Here is a 20045-nt window from a genome sequence, read left to right as displayed (position 1 = left end):
CTGATCCCTGGCACCAAACACTTCTACTGATTTCCACCCTGACCAAACCTCACCCTAATGTCTGTCCACCCCACCCACCTCCACACCCCAGTTCCTCTCCTCAAATGAACCTTTACACCAAACCCAGACTTAATTTCCTTCCTAACCTCTGATATAAAGGGGTAAGCAAACATACTTCTTTGTAATGAAGCCCATTCAGTAGTACATAATGCTTTGGACCTCTGGTACTACCCAATTTTGCAACAGCATTAGGCCAACTTGCACAGACAGCTTAAAATATTTAAAGCAGGTGCCAATTTAAAGGCAAAGTAACTTTTTAATCTTAACTTTCACTAAATTAAGATGTGAGATGGCATAGCTGGTAGAGTTCCAATTCTTACCTCTGATGCTGTCTGTGGGGAGTTTACCTATTCTAAAGTCAAAGTCGAGTTTATTGTCATATGCACAAGCACATGTATGCACAGGTGCCATGAAAAACTTCCATACAGCTCCCTATGACTATGTGGGTCTCTTCCCACATCCCTAGTTGGTAGGTTGATTTGCCACTGCTAATTACCCCTAGTGTAGGTAGGTGGCACAATCTGGGGAGTGCATGTGAGAAAGTGGGCAGAATAAACGAAAAGGTAGCATTAGTGTAATTGCGTGCTTGATGATCAGCAGACTCAATGGGCTGAAGAGCCTATTTCTTTCACCGAGTCCTTGTAATCTTATAAAATTACTGACAGTTCTATCAAAAGACCATCTACCCCAAATGAATTTTTTTTCAGCCTCCATTACCATTCAACAAGTTTGTTCAGTTATAAATTCTGGAGAAAATTTGAGAAAATGACAGCCACACAGTCATTTGAGTATATTAATACAATTTTATTATAATTTTAATGGTACAAATTTGGATAGGATGTTTCAGCATTCCTCCTCTCCATACAATTAATATAAACTTTAAAGACAAGATTATTTGGACAAGGCTTCATTTGCAGCCTGAGACATCTCTCATTCTTTCATTGGCCCATTTCCAACCATCATGCCCGCCATCAGCCATAGACATTAAATACTGCAAAAGATGCTATTTAATGTTTTCTTTATAAGCTCATGTAGGCCAGAGGAATGATGTGTTTACTACTAATAAATCTATTCAACTTCCATAATGTTCAGATATCAAGACAAAACTGTTAATTAGGCATTAATAAAAGCTTCAATTTAATAATCAAAGGTTAATAGAGCTTGAATGCATCCAAAGTAACAGGAAGCTTTAAAAAAAACAGTATTAAGCACCTATGGGGCTCATAAAGGAGCTTCTAAACAATATTTCCTTAAAATCTATGATAGACAGGCTAAATTAATTTTTTTAAATTTTAAAATGCTTTTCTCACACCCAATCCCACTTGTCTCTTTTTAAAAGGATGCAAGAAAGTGCATATTAATGATCTGGAGAAAATAACATTAAGGCTAAAAGCATTTTTCTTATTTAAGCAATGATTTAATGCATTGGCCCCTTGAATGTTCTTTTGTATTCAATGTTTTTTTGTTTCACAAAAGCTACACCATTTGATTTCATGTTTGATGGACTGTTTAATTCAGCAATCATGTTCAAACAAGAACATGCTGCGCTATTCAAAATCACGGTTGGTAAGAATAAGAGGTGCCACCATAGTCCACAGATATAAAAGTAGGCAGATCCAGCTTGAAGTGATTTTCACCCACACTGAAGGCCATTTGCTCGTAACTGTCCTGTAGTCAGCATCAGGGCTATAGAGGGAAGATAGGTAAAATTAAAAGATAAAATGTTGCTACAGCTTTTCAATCATTCCTATAAAAAGCAAAGAGTTGTCCCTACCAGAGGAGGAAAGCATTTCCACTCTGCACATCATAACATTATCTACCACAAGATTTCAAATGACATACAATTGCATGGATACATTTTCCTTAAGTCTATTCAATGTGTCATAATTTCAGTATGAAGTCTTCTGGAGTCCCTGCTTCCTCTCCCCCAACCCGCACCACCCCCCCCCCCCCCCCCCACCATTCTTTCCACATAATTTGCCAACCTGTGCGTAAAATATGAACAACATTTTGAAAAGTTTCAGGTTGACTAGTATTTGGCCAAGTACAACCAACTTTCTGTTAACGTGGCTTGTAATATAGAGATTCCTTTGTCCTACCATCAAGGTTTTCATGGTAAATTGCAACAGAATCCTTCCTGGTTGTGAGATCTTTGAAGGGTCCAATAAATTTCCAGCTATAGCTAATCAAATTATGCACCTCTTGAAGTTTTTGTTTATTATTATTTAGTAGCTTTTGTAATACATCTCCAGTTTATAAACTATTATTCAATTATAAACTAAATATTCAATATTCATTTTTGTGCTTAAAGCCAGAAATTCATTGAACAATTAAGAGTCTAATAAAAATTCTGGGGACTAATTTAAAAGAAATTAGTATAATGAAGTTACTCTCTTATTTCTGTGATGGAAAGAACAATATTCAGCCGTTCAGTTCATTTGGGAAGTTGAGCCAAGTATTTTGGGCAGAGATCTCCTATTTTGCTTCCTTTGAAATTCTTGGATATAGAGAGTCTAACTAAATTAAATAATGGAATTACATTTTCATTTACTATTTTTGCAGGGCATAATTTTCTTTCCTGTATTCAATTTCATTTTGGAGTTTTAGCCAAAGCACACATGGTCTCTCTCAGTAGTCTTTTTCCACTGATCAGAAATAAGCAGCATACACAATCTCTGCCTACCATTTCTTGTTTATAACCATGACATTATAGAGATAGGTTATGCAACCTGTGACACAGTTATGGCCAAGTCATTGTTCAAGAAATATCCAGGAGTGGGTAAATAAAATAGAGAGAGGAAATAGGGAAGGTTAGAAATAGAGGAGAGATGTCATGGAGATGGATGGAGGGAGGAGGAAGATATAAGAGACCAACCCAAGGCCCAGATATAAAAGGTAACAAAGTTTTCATGAGACTTTCCAGTAACTAATATAATGAATAATCTTCAATGGTTATCTGCTAATGGGATATATAGTCTCAAATTATGTTTAGTTGGACAACCATAAAATTCATCTGTAAACCACTTTTTAGTCCCAAAACCTAAAACAGACCAGATCAACTGTACTTGGTTTAATTCTTAGAAACAATTCACCCATTCAAAACAAAAACGGATGACCTTTGCATCCTTGCAATTACTTACCTGTACCAGTTTGTTAGTGTCATCATTATATAGAGTGAAGCCAGGAAAAGCATGAAGTGGAAGAAGGAATAGCTATACTGGACTCCATCCTGCTCATTATCCTGGACTCTTCTAGTGCCATCTCCCTGTTCATCGACAGCACTGCCACACAATGAATCATCCAACATCACAGTTTCGCTGGTCGTGAATGCAAGCTTATTCACTTGACTGTTGTTTGAAGTACGAATGCTGTAAACATAAAATTACTATGAGTAACAGTGGATCATTTCAGCCAGAATGTGTTCAGTAATATCCCCTTGATTAAACTACTGTAAATTCCCAAGGACCAAGAAAAGTTGATCTTGACATCACAGCTGTATTTAACTTGGTTCAGAAATAATGCACCCAGCAAAAAATGAGAACAGTGATTGACAAAGGAACAAGTCTCCAATTAGAATTAACATAACAAAATAGAAGATACTACCAACTACTCCAGGTCCAGAAATCTCTGCTCAGGTTTCTCAAGTATTCACAATTTGGCCATCTTCAGCAATTTCACAGAATTTATAAAAAATTGAAAGCACAAGTGGCCCTTGGCTCACCCATGTCTGTGCTGCTCCAAAGAGTTAGCCAGCTTAATCCCACTTTCCATTAGCAATCTGATAAGACTAAATTTGTTCTTTTTCCTTCCAGCTGCAGACAGGTCTATTATTTGTATATTCATTTTCTTCAAGCCATCAATTTATTTTTCCATTTTGTTCTCTAACTCAGAAAGGTTGATTGTTGCAATTTCTATTTCTGCTTTCTGTTGCTACAAATTAAGGACCTTGCAAATAGACAAAGATCACAAATAAACCAATAACTTAAACTTAAGTTCTAACCTAGACTTTACCTTGAATATAACAGACACAGGATGAAGAGGAGAAGTCCAACAACATTCTGTGCATCCCACCACTGCACTGCTGTTGGAGGTCCAGCTGGAGATGAAGTATCTTCATGTAAAGATTCAGTTCTATTGACCGGAACAAATGTGGGCATGACCAAACTTTTAATAAGGCCCATAAAGTTGGGGTTGCATTCTCCATCTGGAAAATAAAACATGAGATCTCAGTCTTAAACAATTTGTTTAAAATTATGTGTTGCTGTCTACATGAATAATGATCCAGATGAGGCATCTCAGCAGAGGCACATGCCTCCATTTAACGGCTAACCTGTCTATCTCCTCAGACATTGATCCTGCCAGTCACTTGCTGTAATATTCATCTCCCCAAGCCCTCCATTTTCAACATCTGTGCCATGCCTAGGTTCCTGCCCTACCCAATCCACACAGTGGCAGCTACTTTCATGGAAGTTTAAAGGGCATTCATATAATGGTGAAGCAGCATAATTAAAGCATTGGGGCACTTAAATGTGAAAGGTTTTGTAGAGTTTGGTGTATACTTTCCTCTTATTAAAAGCCCAGTGAAAGTTTTTCTTTATTTGTCATGTCATCTCAACAGACAACTTAAGTCTAAGTTTAGAGAGAATGCAAACACAATTCAAACCTCTCTGCCTTTCTCCGAGGCTGTTTGCCATCAACATATTTCCAGTGAAACTACTTTTAAAAATAAAGATTGCTTCATCCTCACTCTTGGGAAATCTTGTCTTACAGCAACCTTCTGCCGAACTTCAAAGCCTTAATCACAGTCAAGAGCATTTCTTCTTGCTTCATTTAAAGTGCTATAAGACCCAAATAATGTGAATTAAAGGACTAACTATATTTAGCAAATTAGAATGAAAATTCTTTTCTGGCAGTAGCTCCATTAACTGGCCAAAGTCACTGGCACATGCTATTCTGACATGTATAGTGCTGAACCAAAATCAGATCTTTATCCCTAGAATATATCACGTCCTTCACTTTAGGTGCAGTGCTGGGTTGAGTTGTAGTTTACAGAGTGCAGCACAGTCATTTATGTGAAAGCAGAATATAATCAAACCTAGTCAACATCGTTTTACGAAAGGTCAATCATGTTTGACAAATTTGCTCAAATTCTGAGGATTTGACAAGAAGAGTTGATAGAGGGGACCTGTAGTGCAGTGTATTTAGATTTCAAAAAGGCATTTGACAAGGTGCTATACAAGAGGTTGGTGCATAAACTAGGAGTCCAAAGTATTGGAGGAAGTATGTTACTATGGATTGAAAACTGGCCGTCACCTAGAAAACAAGAGTTGGAATAAATGCATCCTTTTCAGGCTGGAAGATGCAATTAGTAAAGTACCCCAGGGATCAGTTCTTGGCCCTCAATTTAATGTCAGGAAGTGTGAGGTCGCACACTTTGATAAGAGGAATCAAAGGGCAGATTATCTGAATGGAGAGAGAAATTCAATCAGATCTAGGTGTTCTAGTACATGAATCACAAAAAGTTAATAGGAAGGACCAACAAGTAGTTAAGGAAGCACACTGCAATTTGGCCTTTGTTGCAAAGGGGTTGAGTTTAAGAATGGGGAGGTTTGTTACAGTTGTACAGGATGTTGATGAAGCCACACGTGAAATACTCTGCAGAGTTTTCCTCCCCTTAGCCAAAAAGGATTAGAGGCAGTCCAGAGGAGATTTATCAGGCTAATTCCTGGGATGAGAGGGTTGCCCTATAGTGAGAGGCTAGACAATTTGCTTGGAGAACGAGAGTGACCTTATCCAAGCATACAGGATCTTAAGGGGGCTTGACAGGGTAGATGCTGAGATGTTTTTACTAGTGTGGCAAGTCACAAGGGGACAAAACTACAAAATAAAGGGCTAGTCATTTAAAACTAAAGCGAGAGAAGAAATTTCCTCGCAGAGGGGACCAAATCTCTGGAATTCTCTGCCCCTGAGAATCATGGAGGCCAGATCATTAAATATACTTACGAAGGATGTAGGTAAATTTGAAAGATCAAAGAATTGAGGGTTATGGGGGACTGACAGAGTTGAGGCCACCAAAGACCAGCCATGATCACATTGAAAAGTGGAGGAGACACAAGGGGCCTGATAGTCTACTCCTGCTCCTATTTTCTTGTGTTTCAAGTTTCCTTGAAGAAATGCAACATGCCCACTGGCTCCTGGGAATCTCTCATGACCACTCATGGTCGAGAAGGCACATTTGGGATGCTATTGGGAATCTCAAGCCTATGTAACAGGAGCACATGGTAGCCCTACATAAGGAGTGAACTCTCTCACGAACTACCCACCCACACACTCAATCCCACCCCCCGGGCCACCATCTGTCCACTTTAGAAAAGTCTGCAGTTCCACATTGGCATCATTAGCCATCTCAAGACCCACAAAACTGGAGTGGAAATTAATCTTCTTCAATCCTGAGGGAATGCCTAAGAAGAAGAATTCTGTACAAGGGTAAAATTTTTTTGATCAACGTCCAGCAACTTCATTCCCAGGCTAAAAGCCCCTATGTAAATGTCATAGAAAACACCAATTTAATTTTGCCTTGACCTCCATACCATATGCATTAGACAGTAACTTATGATCTTTAGCAACCAAATCAAAAGCCAAACAATTACTTTAGGAATTACAACTTCTCTTCTGTAAACAATTTTGTGGGCAGAGCAGGAAGCGTCTGCCACGCTGACATCAAGAGCACAGAAAGATCAGGCATACACTTTCCTGTGTGCACTGAGAAGGCATGCATCATGTATTACTGAGGAAGACTGCTGAACTACATCATGTTGAGCACCCCCAGAGACTAACAACATGGAAAAAAATTATTAAGAATATATGTGGTGGTTACCTGAACAGAAAAAAAACTGATATTATACCTAAAAATAGGTCTGGATTTCAATAAAGATTATTTACTTAAAATAGAAAAAGATTCAATTAATGCATTTTGCACATTCAAACTGTAATGGCAACACAAAAAAAATCTTAATTCAGAAATTTCGGATTCAAATATTACAAATTACAAGCATATGAATCACTATCCCGTAAAACATGCAAGCACTTACCAGGCTCATTTGACATTGCAGACCACGTGAGATACATAGTATACAGAGTAATGACTGAAGACTGAAGAAGACCAGACCGAGGTTGTGCTTCCTACACATGAAAAAAATTCGCAATAATAATTAAGAAAAACATTTCAAATTATGGTTTAAATATTTTAAACCCTAACAGAGTTAATTCCTTTTCTTTAAAAAAAAACCTGGAAAACATATTAATCCAAAGAACTGGAAAATTGCAACAGGTCAAAAATAACATAGAAATAGATGTCGAAGGAGGCCATTTGCCCCTTGTACTTGCTCCATTATTCAATAAGAATATAGCTGACCTTTTACTTCTCATGCTACTTTCCTGCACTAACCCAATTTCTCTCAATTCAATATAAACGGAGATTGATAGATATATATAATCTATCAATCTCCATTTGGAATACACTCAGTGGACTTTGGCAGCACACTTGGGTAGAGAATTCTAAAGATTGTTGCCCTGTGACGAAGAGATTTAATTTTATGAAAGACTGACCCATATTTTGATACTGTGACCTCTGGTTCTAGACACCATACCCAGGAGGAAATATCTATCCTGCAAAGCCCCTGTACGTTTCAATGAGACACCAACTCTGGACAGTATAGGCCTGTTTATTCTCTCTTTAAAAGAACAAGTACTATCCCGATAATCATTCTGGTGAATCTTTGCTGTGCTGTCTCTATCACAAGTATACCCTTGCTTTGGTAGGTTGACCAGATTTGTATGGAGTATTCCAGGAACAGTCTCATCACAGTTCTGTATAGCTGGAGCCAGAGGTCTTTACCCTTGCACTATTAAGATAAACATAATTTTTGCCTTCCCAATTGCTGGTTGTACCTGCATGTTTACTTTTAGCAATTAGTGTACAAGCTCCACAACCACAATTACCTTTCAATCTCTCACCATTTAAAAAGTTCTTTGCTTTTTTTCCTTAAAAATAAAGCTGAAGTGAATGATCATAGATTTCCATCTTAGATTCTATCATTCATGTCCTTTTCTATTTACCTGGCATGGCTACAGCCCCTGACCCTTCCATGCATGTCCAGACACAGGAATAAGCTAACATCCAGGTTTGTATCATCAGAAAACTTGGATACTTTACACTTAGTCTCTTCATCCATTATTGAGAATAGCTGGTGTCCTATCACTGATCCCTGCTGCACACCAGTAGTCACAGGATTCCAGTCCAAAAATGACTAGTTTACTCCTCAGTTTCCTTACAGTTAACCAATCCTCAGTTTATGCCTATATATTACTCTCTTTCCCTTATGCTCTAATTTTAATAATCTGGAAGTCCAAACACATCATATCCACTGGCTCCCGTTATCTATCCTGTTGGTAGCAACCTTAACATATGCTATGAGATTTGTTAATGATTACTTCCCTCTCATAAATCCAAATTGATTTGTTAAGCAAAATAAAAAAAAAAGCAGAGAATAAGCGTGGAAAATGAAGTGAAAAAAGTTCCTTTCTCCATGTACATGAAACTAGAAAGTCTCCTTTCCCCAAGTTTGTTTTCAACTCTTTCCCTCCTATAGCACATCACAATGTATATTCCAGCTGCAATAATGTGAAATAACTCCAAAATGTAACGGATTACATATTACAAAATTGTTAAAGGTACTCATTTGTTAAAAGGAAATAACAGTATTTAAAGTTGGTTCTTTAAATTTGGAGCGTTTTCAAGCTAACTGCAAAGGGAAGTTACTACCAAACACATCCTAATAATGTTACAAAAGTTGCCCAAACATTTCTATTGAAGAATGGATTTTACTTCTATTGTCTGAGTAAAATCTTTATTTTTTAAGATCTCTGTAATACTAGAATCAGCATGAAGCTCCTAAAATATTGCATAGTGTTTTTCTGATTCATTAAATCATTTGCTAATAATTTGTTTTGGCTCATTGGGTGATTTGAGGAGTTGATTATACTGCAGTAATAACACTTGGTAATAACCAAGGGACAAGCATCATTCTTTTCCACTGTGAGAGCAAAAATAAGCGTTTCGGAAACCAGGTATTAATATACTAGTTGGAATTCACCAAAATTGGAACTATAATTGACCAAGTCCCCTGACAGATCCCAGTCTGCATTTACAATCCTTTTGTCTCATACTCATTCCCTCATCTTCCTTATCTCATGTATTAAGGAAGCAATATTCAAACAGCGCCAACATGTTTCAAGTCTACAGCATTAAAACTTTGAAAAGTTTAATGACAACCAAATTATCTTCTTTTTCACCACCAGAAAGTCCCCAAAAAATTGTCCTTATAATGTAACTGATTTGAAGCATTTCACTCAATGAATTTTTCAATCCACCTCTCATAAAAGAATTAACGTGGCAGCAGTATAGAGTGCACAGGTATTCTGTTAAAAAGATCCAGGGATTATATAATTTGGCAATGAAAGATAACTCCAGATGTTAGGCAATCTGTAATATGTTAATGGGAGTGACTGGTGACAATCAACTGAAACATCAAGCATAAAAAGAAATTAAGATTCAATTAGCATTTCAGTAATAAAAATTCATCAAACAAAATTCCATCTGTGATACAAACTACTGGGGATATTTCTTGACTAATTGTTGTGGGTTCTGGTTATTAAATGTGATAATTCTGTGTAATGCTTGGGAACTGTATAAAAAAAAAATCACTTAATAGTAAAGCTGGCTGCAAGAATATTTCATTTGTGGATGTGTCCTATTATGTTACAACTGTTTCTCAATTTAAGTTTTTCCTCAAAAACAATCTCAGTCCAACTTTGAATTTGAGATGAACATTCAGAAAATCTGGGCAAAGTAATTCACTTAGACAAGTTTTGAAGCAGTTAGCTCCAGAATAAAATAGATAGGACATATTGACTGTTATGCTAGTATGCAGCAGGGGAACAAAAATGTCACAGAAGCAAACTGAGTGTGCTTATTCTTACCTGTATCTTTGGAAGAATAGAAATAACAGATAAAGCAATGCAAAATATCATGTTGAAGCTAATGAAGAATTTGTTCTCAGCACATCCTCCAGGTGTGGTATAAAATACATAGAAAAGCACAATTGCAATGAAAGACAAGATGTAATTCAGACTGGTAATGGAGACCAAAGCTGCAAAAATAAAATCAAAAGAGGCAAATTGTATTATAACAAAATAAAAAAAACTCCAAAAATGAGTTAAACTAAAGGGTGCCAGCTAATTTCAATGTGAGAGAGCAAATACCATCACTACTTTTCCTTAACTGAATAAAAAGCAGTCCTTCTTCTAACAGGCTAAATTACTTTACTATCAAACAACTTTGAAATGGTACTGTGCATTGCAAGGTTAGTTGTTTATACCAAAATCGTAAGGCAACAGTGTATGTTTTTATAGTAATCCTCAGATAGAGAGAGAATGGGAGGAATTTTCAAATAAACGAAGAAGGGTTCATGCAGCAAAATGTAGAAAAAATAGGCTAGACAGAGCTGTTGTTGAAGAAAGTTGCTAGGCTTATAAAATAAAATGAAAATTTCTCAATTTTCTTACTCATGTTACTGCTTGAAACTGAATTTCACTCTTACAATTTAAATAGTTGATAAATACTCTTTTTCCATAAGACTAGCACAGCTTGTAAAGTAGGCTCATCATTTTATTAGGCCCACTTTAGTTTGAACTCGATAACATGAAATAGATGATAAAAGGAACTAATTGCTCATGTTATCTCCATTACCTGTGAAAGCATTCATTGAATTAACAATTTTTTTTTAATCATTCAGTTTTTGGTACATTGTTTAAACAGTTTTTCATTTTCTCTAGTTTTTCATTTAATGCCTTTTTCTTTACATTTTCCTTCTGGCTGTCGTGCTTATCTTATCTACACCATTTAAGATTATTTTTATATGAACATTAATAACCCCCAATCAGCTAATGCCAGAAATTAGCTTTAAAAAAATTACTCATGACTGTTCACTGCAAATACAGATTTTCATTCACATACCTGCATACCAGCACTTGGAATGCCCATCCTCCATCTTTCCCACCCATGACTCATTCCAAGAATGAGCAAAATCTACCAGCAAAACCAACTGGATCAGTATGAAGCAGAACGCACCAAACATACCAATGGCAAACAAAGCTAATGGAGAGAGAAAAATAAATTTAGCAAACTGAATACTCAATATCGAAAAGAAGCTTTTTCTTTCACATCTTCCCTCATGTCTTTCTCCTGATAGCATTTCACTTTCACCCTTGCAAAGTTACAAGTGCACTTCTTTGCTCTTATATCATACTTAATTTTTTTTTAATCCTTGCGTTTCTGCAGAGTTTTTAAAATTCAGATCAACAGAAGCAATCTTGAAAATGAAGCAAGACAGTGTGAGTTGGTTCAATTGGGCTCCAGAGTACAGAACACAATGGGTGTCAATAGGGCAGAGGAGTATGTGAAAATTCAGAGATTAGAAGAGCAAAGACATTTTAAAAGAAAAAGCATCTGCAAGTTTATCAGATAGGTACTGAGATGTAATAGATGTCACAATCAGTAGAAAGGGTCAAAGAGTGGAGACAGACAGATACAGAGAGACAGACAAGGTACCTATAAGCCAGTTAGCTTGATGTTTGTAGTCGGGAAAATGCTTGAAGCCACCATTAAAGAAGAAATAAAATTTTGAGCTACAAATTTGATGCTGGGGAGGAAATCAGATCAGCTAGTGTACACAAGCTTTTAATGGCCAGCTACAAACCTTCAGAATTCATCTAACTACAGGGTCGAACACTGCAAATGAATTTGAATACTCCTGTTCTCTGTTGAGAGCAAGGAGGGAAGGGAAAAGAAGACAGCAAATGTGCAAAGAAAATTGATCAGAAAATATGCAATTATGTAACACTATGAATTCTAATGGATCTAATTTAGTTCACTGATTTTACGTCAATAACTGCTTCCCATCCAAAATCGGAATCATTACTAGGATGTAATATTATGAGAGGCACAAGATAGGGTAGGTGGCCACTGTCTGTTTTCCTTGGCAGAGGTGTCAAAAGCTAGAGGGCATTGGTTGAAGGTGAGAGGGGGATGCTTTATAGAGGATCTGAGGGGGTAAATCTTTCACACACAGAGTATTTGGCACCTGGATTGAGTTGCCAGAGGAGGTGATGGTGGCAGGAACAGTTTTAAAAGGCATCTTGATCAGTACATGAATGAGCAAGGCATAGAGGGATATGGAATTAATGCAGGCAAGTGGATTAGTATAGATAAGCATGAAGGTCAGTACAGTCACATTGGGATGACTGTTTCTATGCTGCATAACTATGATTCTATTGTTTAGTGGTTCTAAGCAATAAATATCTTTGAACATATCAAAAAGCATATTTGAATTCATTCCAAATTGATGAAAGCAGTAATATACAGTTTTTTTAAAATCAAAATTTCACTCTTAATCCAAGATATTGTTTATCTTAATTGGAATTGGTTTATTATTGTCACACATACCGAAGGACAGTGAAAAACTTGTCTTGATGCTGTTCATACAGATCAATTCATTACACAGTGCATTGAAGTAGTACAAAGTAAAACAATAACAGAATGCAGAATAACATGCAGAATAATAACAGAATGCAGAATAAGCTACAGAGAAAGTGCAGTGCAGGTGGACAATAAGGTGCAAGGTCACAGCGATGTAGATTGTGAGGTCAAGAGTCCATATTATCGTACTAGGGAACTGTTCAATAGTCTTATAACAGTGGGATAGAAACTGTCCTTGTGCCTGGGTATAAACAACAACCAGTACTTTTTCCCATAAGGTTAACATGCTGCTTTACCTCTTGTAAAAGGTCCTTCGGGGATGTAAAAGGCTCCTACTATAATAGCTATGATGCCAGCTACTTTGAAGAACCAGAATCTGTCAAAAGCAAAAACAAGTAAAATTTGCCAGGAGAATAACTTCAAAAATTTTAGATATGCCATGAGAATAAACACAGGTACATCTTTCAAAGTCAAGGGGCTGGAATTTAACTTTGGAAAAACAGGTGGGTTGGGGGCAGGCGAGATTGTAGATGCTTAAAAACTTTAAACCCAACCTGACCACTTTCAAATCCAATGGAGAAAAAATGACTGACAAGCAGTCAAATCACCCACAGGAGGCAGACTGGAAGTTTCTAATTTAATATCCATTCCAGGACTTCCCAGCCTTATGAAACACGACAGCCCAAGATAGATATCAGCTATAGATAGATAAGTGCCTTCCTCACTCCAGCATCCCGACTACCACCCCACTGAATTATCTCCTGAATTTGTCAGATTTTGACGACAAAACTGCAGCAAACCCTGCACCATCCTCCACCATTCAGACAGCCTGTCCCCATCGAGTCAAATTATTCTGGTTAACACAAACAGCCCTCCTGAATGTTCTTCACAACATTCCAGAATACCTCACGCACTCAACCAGGAATCAATTTTTTTAAAAAATAATTATCATTTAAAAAAACATAAATCTTCCACTCTGGCTGCTTGTAATATGGATTAGGCAGCTGCAAGGCTAGAAATTGGATCTGTGAAGCCAATAACTAAAAATGAGCAGTGATATGAAGATTTTTTTTAAAAAGCTTTAACCTCCACTTTATTTTACTTCTAATTTGTAAACAAATAACATATGGTAACTTAGAGCACTTACCCATTATGTACTGCAGCCCTGGGATCTCTGCTCGTTTTCACATTGATCAAAAGCAGAGAGAAAAGAAAGAAGAAGACAGCCAATCCAAAGCAGATACGATAAACTGACTTGTAACTAGCTAGCACATCACAGTTCACAAACCCATGAACATTTGGAAGTTGAGTACCAAAGCCATCTTCACAAAACCCTGGAATCTAATGGGGAAAAATAATCAAATAATGCATGAATCACAATACAATCAAATATTTTGCTATCTTTTGAAAATACACTAACCACTCTCTCATAGCTTTGTAATGATAGCCCAAACGTTGTCACGGAATAATTATCATTCCTTTGTCAATGAAGCCTGCATGTAATGGATTCTCTTCTCTTGGTTTCCTTCTGTTTGTTGTTTATTATTTAATTTTAATACTTTTTCTTTGTCCATTTTGTTTTTCAGTAAGTGAGAGAAAGCAGGTTGGCCAACATGACAACCAGGAAAGAAACTACCACCATGAAGGTGCTTTGGGAATGCAGATAATTGGAAAAATATACACCTCTTCACATTTCTTTCCCCAGTCCCATATCTCTTCTCATCACCAACAACTTCTCACATTTTTACTAGCTTTTCTTTGAACTATCCTCTTAAGCTATGCCCTGCCTTTTCACCTTTGGTCAGGGAGTGACTGATATTTTCACCACCTACTTCTGTCATTCCAATCCTACTCCCCCAAGGTGGAAAACAAAAACTTGATGTCCTGTCTCCCAATCAGTTTAAGATCAAGGTCTTCTAGAATACTTTCTGAGGAGATCACAATTTGTATAAAGGAAGGGAACTGGACGTTGTAAAAACAGATTGTGAAAGGATGTCTGGTAATGAGCGACATAGGAAGTATAAATTATGTTCGCAACATTAAAGGGAATGCAGCCACGTGGATAGAAAGATATCAAATCAACAAAAAAGCAAATAGAGAAAATAAATGTTTTTACTTTGGATGGATAAGAATTGTGGCCGGTTCCAAGAAAACTTGTAGAAACATTTTTCTTCCATGTAATAGAAAGGTTGAAATTTGAGCCTAAAACTGTGTGTGTGTGTGTGTGTGTGTGTGTGTGTGTGTGTGTGTGTGTGTGTGTGTGTGTGTGTGTGTGTGTGTGTGTGTGTGGGGGGGGGGGGTGAATAAAAGCAGGAGCTGCAGGAAAGGAGTAGAAGCAAGTTGTTGTAAGAAAGACTGAAAAATGTCATTTCAGAGAATAAAAGTTGAGAACACATTTTAGAAAAAAATTTAAATTAGCAGAATTTATATTATAGGAAGTTCTAGTGTTGCAGATAGCTTTAAATCTACCAATATCAGCCTACCCTCAGAAAAAAGGCTACACTTGAGACCTTTGTCTTTGCAAATCACCAAACTCCCTTGCTTCTCTAAAGTCCCTGATCACATTATCACCTATCAAATCATGTCCCGCTTTCCTGCTACATGTTTGAAACTCTCCAGTCAGGTTCCTATTTATGCCATAGATGAAAGAGCACTAAATAAAATCACAAATTACATTCTCTATGCACTATTCTTCTTCAAACTGTCTGCAGCCTTTGATGTGATTAATCACATTATGTATACCAAATAAGGCCTTGTACACCACTTACTTGTACACCAAATGACAAGTTAACCAAACAGTAAGAAATGAGGAGACACAAGAGACTGCACATACTGGAATCTGGAGCAACAAACAATCTGCTGGAAGAACTCAGCGGGTCGAGCAGCATCTGTGGGATGAAAGGAATTGTCGACGTTTTGGGTCGAAACCCAGCATATTGTTTGTTGCAGTAAGAAATGAGGACATATTTAATTCAAGTACAGGACTTCTTGTTCATACAAATGATAATCACTAGATGGGTAGATTTCAAGAGATAAGCAGAGGCCAAAACTTTAATAAAGCTGGTCTAATAAGGGGTTGCATTTTTATCTAAATTAAAATATACTCACATGATGATTTTGTAAAATGATCAGTCAAGTAAACATTATGCTTGATATCAACATTCCCTATTAATTCAATATCAATTTCCTGAGGAAATGGGTAACATGTGTTTTCAGATAACATGCAGTATGTTGTTGAAATTGGTTGAATTCTAAACCACAGGCAGACACATTCATTGGTCTTTCTAGCCCGAACAAAATGGGAGTATTTTCTATTTCCTCCTGACTTTCACAATTCTCATCTTTGGTGGCCTTCCCAAAGGGAGAACACTAGGTTATTATCCCATTGAAGATCTGTTTTGGGAATTGTCTTTTAGACCTAAACTTAGAGAGTTACATAAATAAATTACATCATTAGTTCAGAGAATTATGCATTGATCTACAGATGTACTGTATCTAACTTTCATCCTAAATGAAAGAACTAAAAAAAAACAATACAAACCAATGTATATATCATAAAACTAAGAATTCTAAGAACCTTTGAAGTTGATCACGAGGATCAGAAGAAAATGATCCATATAATTTAAGTACCCTATCTACTTAACACAGTGAATGCAGTTACTTCTTTGGAGAAAACTTGAACAAGGAAAAGTAATGATTTGCATTAAAGGGAGTGGAAGTGCTATTCCCCTCAAGTTATATCTACTCAGGATTAATTATATAAAACATACCTTTTTTAGTTGAATTGCTATTCCTGGAGCCAGCATAATACAAGCCACAAGGGCTCCCAGAAGCAAAATGAATGCATAGATCAATCTAGTTACTGTCGAATTCCTGGAAGTGGGGCAACAGCTGCATAACAAACAAGGTGCACTGCTGCACAGACATGACACCTATGGGGAATATTACAAAAAGACATTAAATTGTCTAGAGAGAATAATTCCTTACAATAATTCAAGGTATAACAATAGTTCTGAATTCAAGTTTCAGCAACAAGATAAGCATCTGATAAAATGGGTCATAATGTAGAGATTTGACTCTCAAAATTTAAAACCTACTACAGCAAACTGAACCTTTTATGAACTCATGATGACAATGGCCTAGAAGTCACCAAAAACACAAATTAATGGTGCATCCAAAGCGCAAGTCAATGTTCTTGCACAGAATTTATATGAAATTATGTTTACAGTGAGTGAAACTGATACTTATGCCACACCAAAAGATTCTTGGTACTTTTTGTGCCTCAAAGCTTGCTAAACAGTGAGAATTTGTTTTGCATCCTTCTACCAGCCCTGATGACATCAGGGTCAGTCGAAGTGACCACATTAGCTCTGCCACTTGAGAATGAAACCAGCTTTCAATTGTGTAATTTATTGCCGGAAGATCACTTCCTTTTACTCAAAAATATCTTTTTACTGAGTTTATTTAGTTGATACAAAAACTGGATTGAGAAAATTAAAAAAATTATTGAGTGTAAACCTCCATTCCGGCCCACAGTCTGTTACTGGTATGTTATGGCACAATAAATGCTCATCCAGGCACTTTGTAAATGTAAAGAGGGCTTCTGTTTCAACTACCCTTGGAGGCAGCAGATTCCTCACAACACTTTGCAAGAATTCCTTAAACCCCCTCAAATCCTTCTACTCATTATCTTAAATCCAAGTCCTCTAGTTAGCGACTTCTCCAAAGATAAATAGGTCTTTCCTATTCAATTTATACAGTCAATAATTTGCCCAGCTATCTGTTACCATAAGTACTGTCCACAATATATCCAGTTAATACATCCTCTCAATTCAAAAAATAAAAATGTAATAACAAAACAAATAACCTGACTAATAAGCATAGATTTTTCTGTAGAAATAACAACAATTGTATTCGCTAATATTAAGGTGTAAAATAGACAGTTAATTACAACAGCAGATGTGCAGTTAGTGGAGGAAGTCAGAATGTTACTGACTCAGTTATAATAGTGTTAATTCACAAGACTCAAGATCCAATTACAGGAACACTGGATCGAGAGAACGCCATGAATAGGCTTAAACTCAGCAGGGAAGTTTTCTTTCTGCAACTTTATCTGCTATTTTAATCAATTCTAGTCTTAAGTTATTAAATTTACACTTTCAAAACAGTGAAAAGGTATCAACGCCCAAGCATTTTAAAATTTGAGTGCATTCTCAAGGCTAGGAAGAGATCAGATGAAATGACCAGTTTCTCTCACAAAACTGGAAAATTTTAAATGAAACTAAAACGTCAATTATTCTGATCTGCAAATCCACAATTCTATCTACTGAGAGTTACACTACTGGAAGTAGTGTCTTTCAGAAGAGAAATTAAGGTGCCCTCTGATACCACTGTAAAAGATTCCACACACCATTTCAAAAAAGGTGCAGGTGAATTTGATTTGGTTAAAAATTATTCCTCAACCAACATTATTAAAGCAAATTATCTAATAATTTTCTGACTATACCTTGAGAAGCACTGCAGCCGCATTTCCTACTCTGGAACAGTGATTCTACTTTTAAAAGTAAATTGTTCAAATATTATCCGAAGTTGTAAAGGATGCTATATATTTTTCAATTAAGTGCCTTTTGTAGCTTTTGTATTAATTATTGTAATATCCAGCTTCCAAAGTTATTTTGGTTTTAACTTGAAATATTGCTAACAACTTAATTTATAACAACTTCTTTCAACTAGGCAACTGGGTGCTTAACACAATTGTTTAAAAACATATGATTATATCCTATACATGGATAAACATGAGCAATGACTACTATCATTTGTACAGTAGGTTAGTTTCTTCAACACAACTAGGAACATGTATGAAGACAGACTTAGCACACAGCTAATAATTACAGGCCTTCCTCAATTAGCAGTCTTCACTACAACAAAGGGTTTTATTTAATTTAATGTGTCACTTTATGAAGATAAATATGAGCCAGGGAGCCTTATGAAAGTGGGAGGGAAATCACTGGAGAAAATTCTAAGGGATGGGATGTATACACATTTGAAAAGGCAGGAGCTGATCAGAGATTGCCAGCATGGCTTTGTGTAAAGGAAATCCTGCCTCAGTAAATTTGATTGAGTTTTTGAAGAGGTAACTAAGATGACTGATGAAGGCAGGATGGCAGATGCTGGCTACATGGACTTTAGTAAGGCATTTAACAAGGCCCCACATGGCAGGCTAGCCCAGAAGGTTAAAGCACATGGGATCTAATGCAAGGTGGCCAAATGGATCCAAAATTGGCTTGGTGATAAGAGGCGGAGAGTGGTGGAAGATTGCTTTTCTGATCAGAGGTCCGAGACCAGTTGTGTACCACAGAAATCAGTACTGGGACTCATGTTGCTCGTGGTATATTTTTAATGACGTGGATATGAATGTAAAAGAAAATGATTAGCAAGTTTGCAGATTGCATGAGAATTGGCGTAGTAGTAGCCAGCAATGAAGGTTTTCTGAGGATGCAGCAGGTTATAGACTGGATGGAAAGTTAAGTGAAGTGTTCTCAATAAGTGCAAGGTGATGCATTTTCTTTTGGGAAGTCAAAGGGAGGAATGACATATACAGTAAGTGGTAAGGCACTGGGGAATATTGATGAACAGAGGGTCCTTGGGGTTCAAGTCTATAGTTCCCTAAAAGTGGCAATACAGATAGATAGGGTGGTGAAGACAGCATATGGCATGGAATACAAAAGTTCAGGCATTATATTGCAACTGTACAAAATATCGGTTAGACTGCACCAGGAATAGTGTGTGCAGTTTTGGTCGTCACACTATAGGAAAGATGTGGTTGCGTAGGAGAGAGAGATTTGCCAGGAGGACTTCAGTTACAAGGAGAGATTATATTCCCTGGAGGGCTTGTTTTCCCTGGAGCAAAGGAGACAGACGTCACCTTATAGGGGTATATAAAATTATAAAAGGCACAGATGTGGTAGATGGTGAGAATCAAAAACAAGTGCGCAGAGGTTTACAGTCAGAGGAAGGAGTTTTAAAGGGGATTTGAGGGGATTGTTGTTTTTACACAGTGGTTGATATCTGCAACTTGCTGCTAGAGGTGGTGCTGGAATCGGATACAGTCACAACGTTTAAGAGACATTTTGACAAGCACCTGAATGGACAAGTATAAATGATATGGACCTAACGTGGGCATATGGGATCACTGTAGACCATCAAAAAGATCGGCGTGGTGAGCCGAAGGGCCGTTTCTATGAAGGCTCCGTCCGTTACACAAAGGATAGGGAGCACATTTGGTTACAGTCTTTCAAACACAAGTCTTTGAAAAGTGGCAACATTTAACACAATAAACACAAAACTGTGAAATAAACAAGCTATTTAAACAGGTTTAAAAAAAAAC

At 36.9% G+C, this 20045-nt stretch overlaps 1 protein-coding gene across 1 annotated transcript in view; it reads right to left on the bottom strand.

Moving 5' to 3' along the window:
- Positions 1–843: 843 nt before the first annotated feature.
- The window catches only part of LOC127578719 (serine incorporator 1-like), a 19929-nt gene continuing 727 nt past the window's right edge, over positions 844–20045 (bottom strand). Inside the window, exons 2-10 of the mRNA XM_052031088.1 lie at positions 16429–16590; positions 13806–13999; positions 12955–13034; positions 11138–11275; positions 10102–10271; positions 7152–7242; positions 4072–4264; positions 3201–3428; positions 844–1746 (exon numbers count right to left, since the gene is read on the bottom strand). Coding sequence (XP_051887048.1) covers positions 1608–1746; positions 3201–3428; positions 4072–4264; positions 7152–7242; positions 10102–10271; positions 11138–11275; positions 12955–13034; positions 13806–13999; positions 16429–16590 — 1395 coding nt within the window. The 3' untranslated portion in view covers positions 844–1607. The remainder of the gene's footprint in view (positions 1747–3200; positions 3429–4071; positions 4265–7151; positions 7243–10101; positions 10272–11137; positions 11276–12954; positions 13035–13805; positions 14000–16428; positions 16591–20045) is intronic.

The sequence above is a fragment of the Pristis pectinata genome, chromosome 16, assembly GCF_009764475.1.
Source record: "Pristis pectinata isolate sPriPec2 chromosome 16, sPriPec2.1.pri, whole genome shotgun sequence".
NCBI lineage: Eukaryota > Metazoa > Chordata > Chondrichthyes > Rhinopristiformes > Pristidae > Pristis > Pristis pectinata.
Note: the sequence above shows the minus strand (reverse complement) of the source record. Positions and strands in the feature narration are given on the sequence as shown.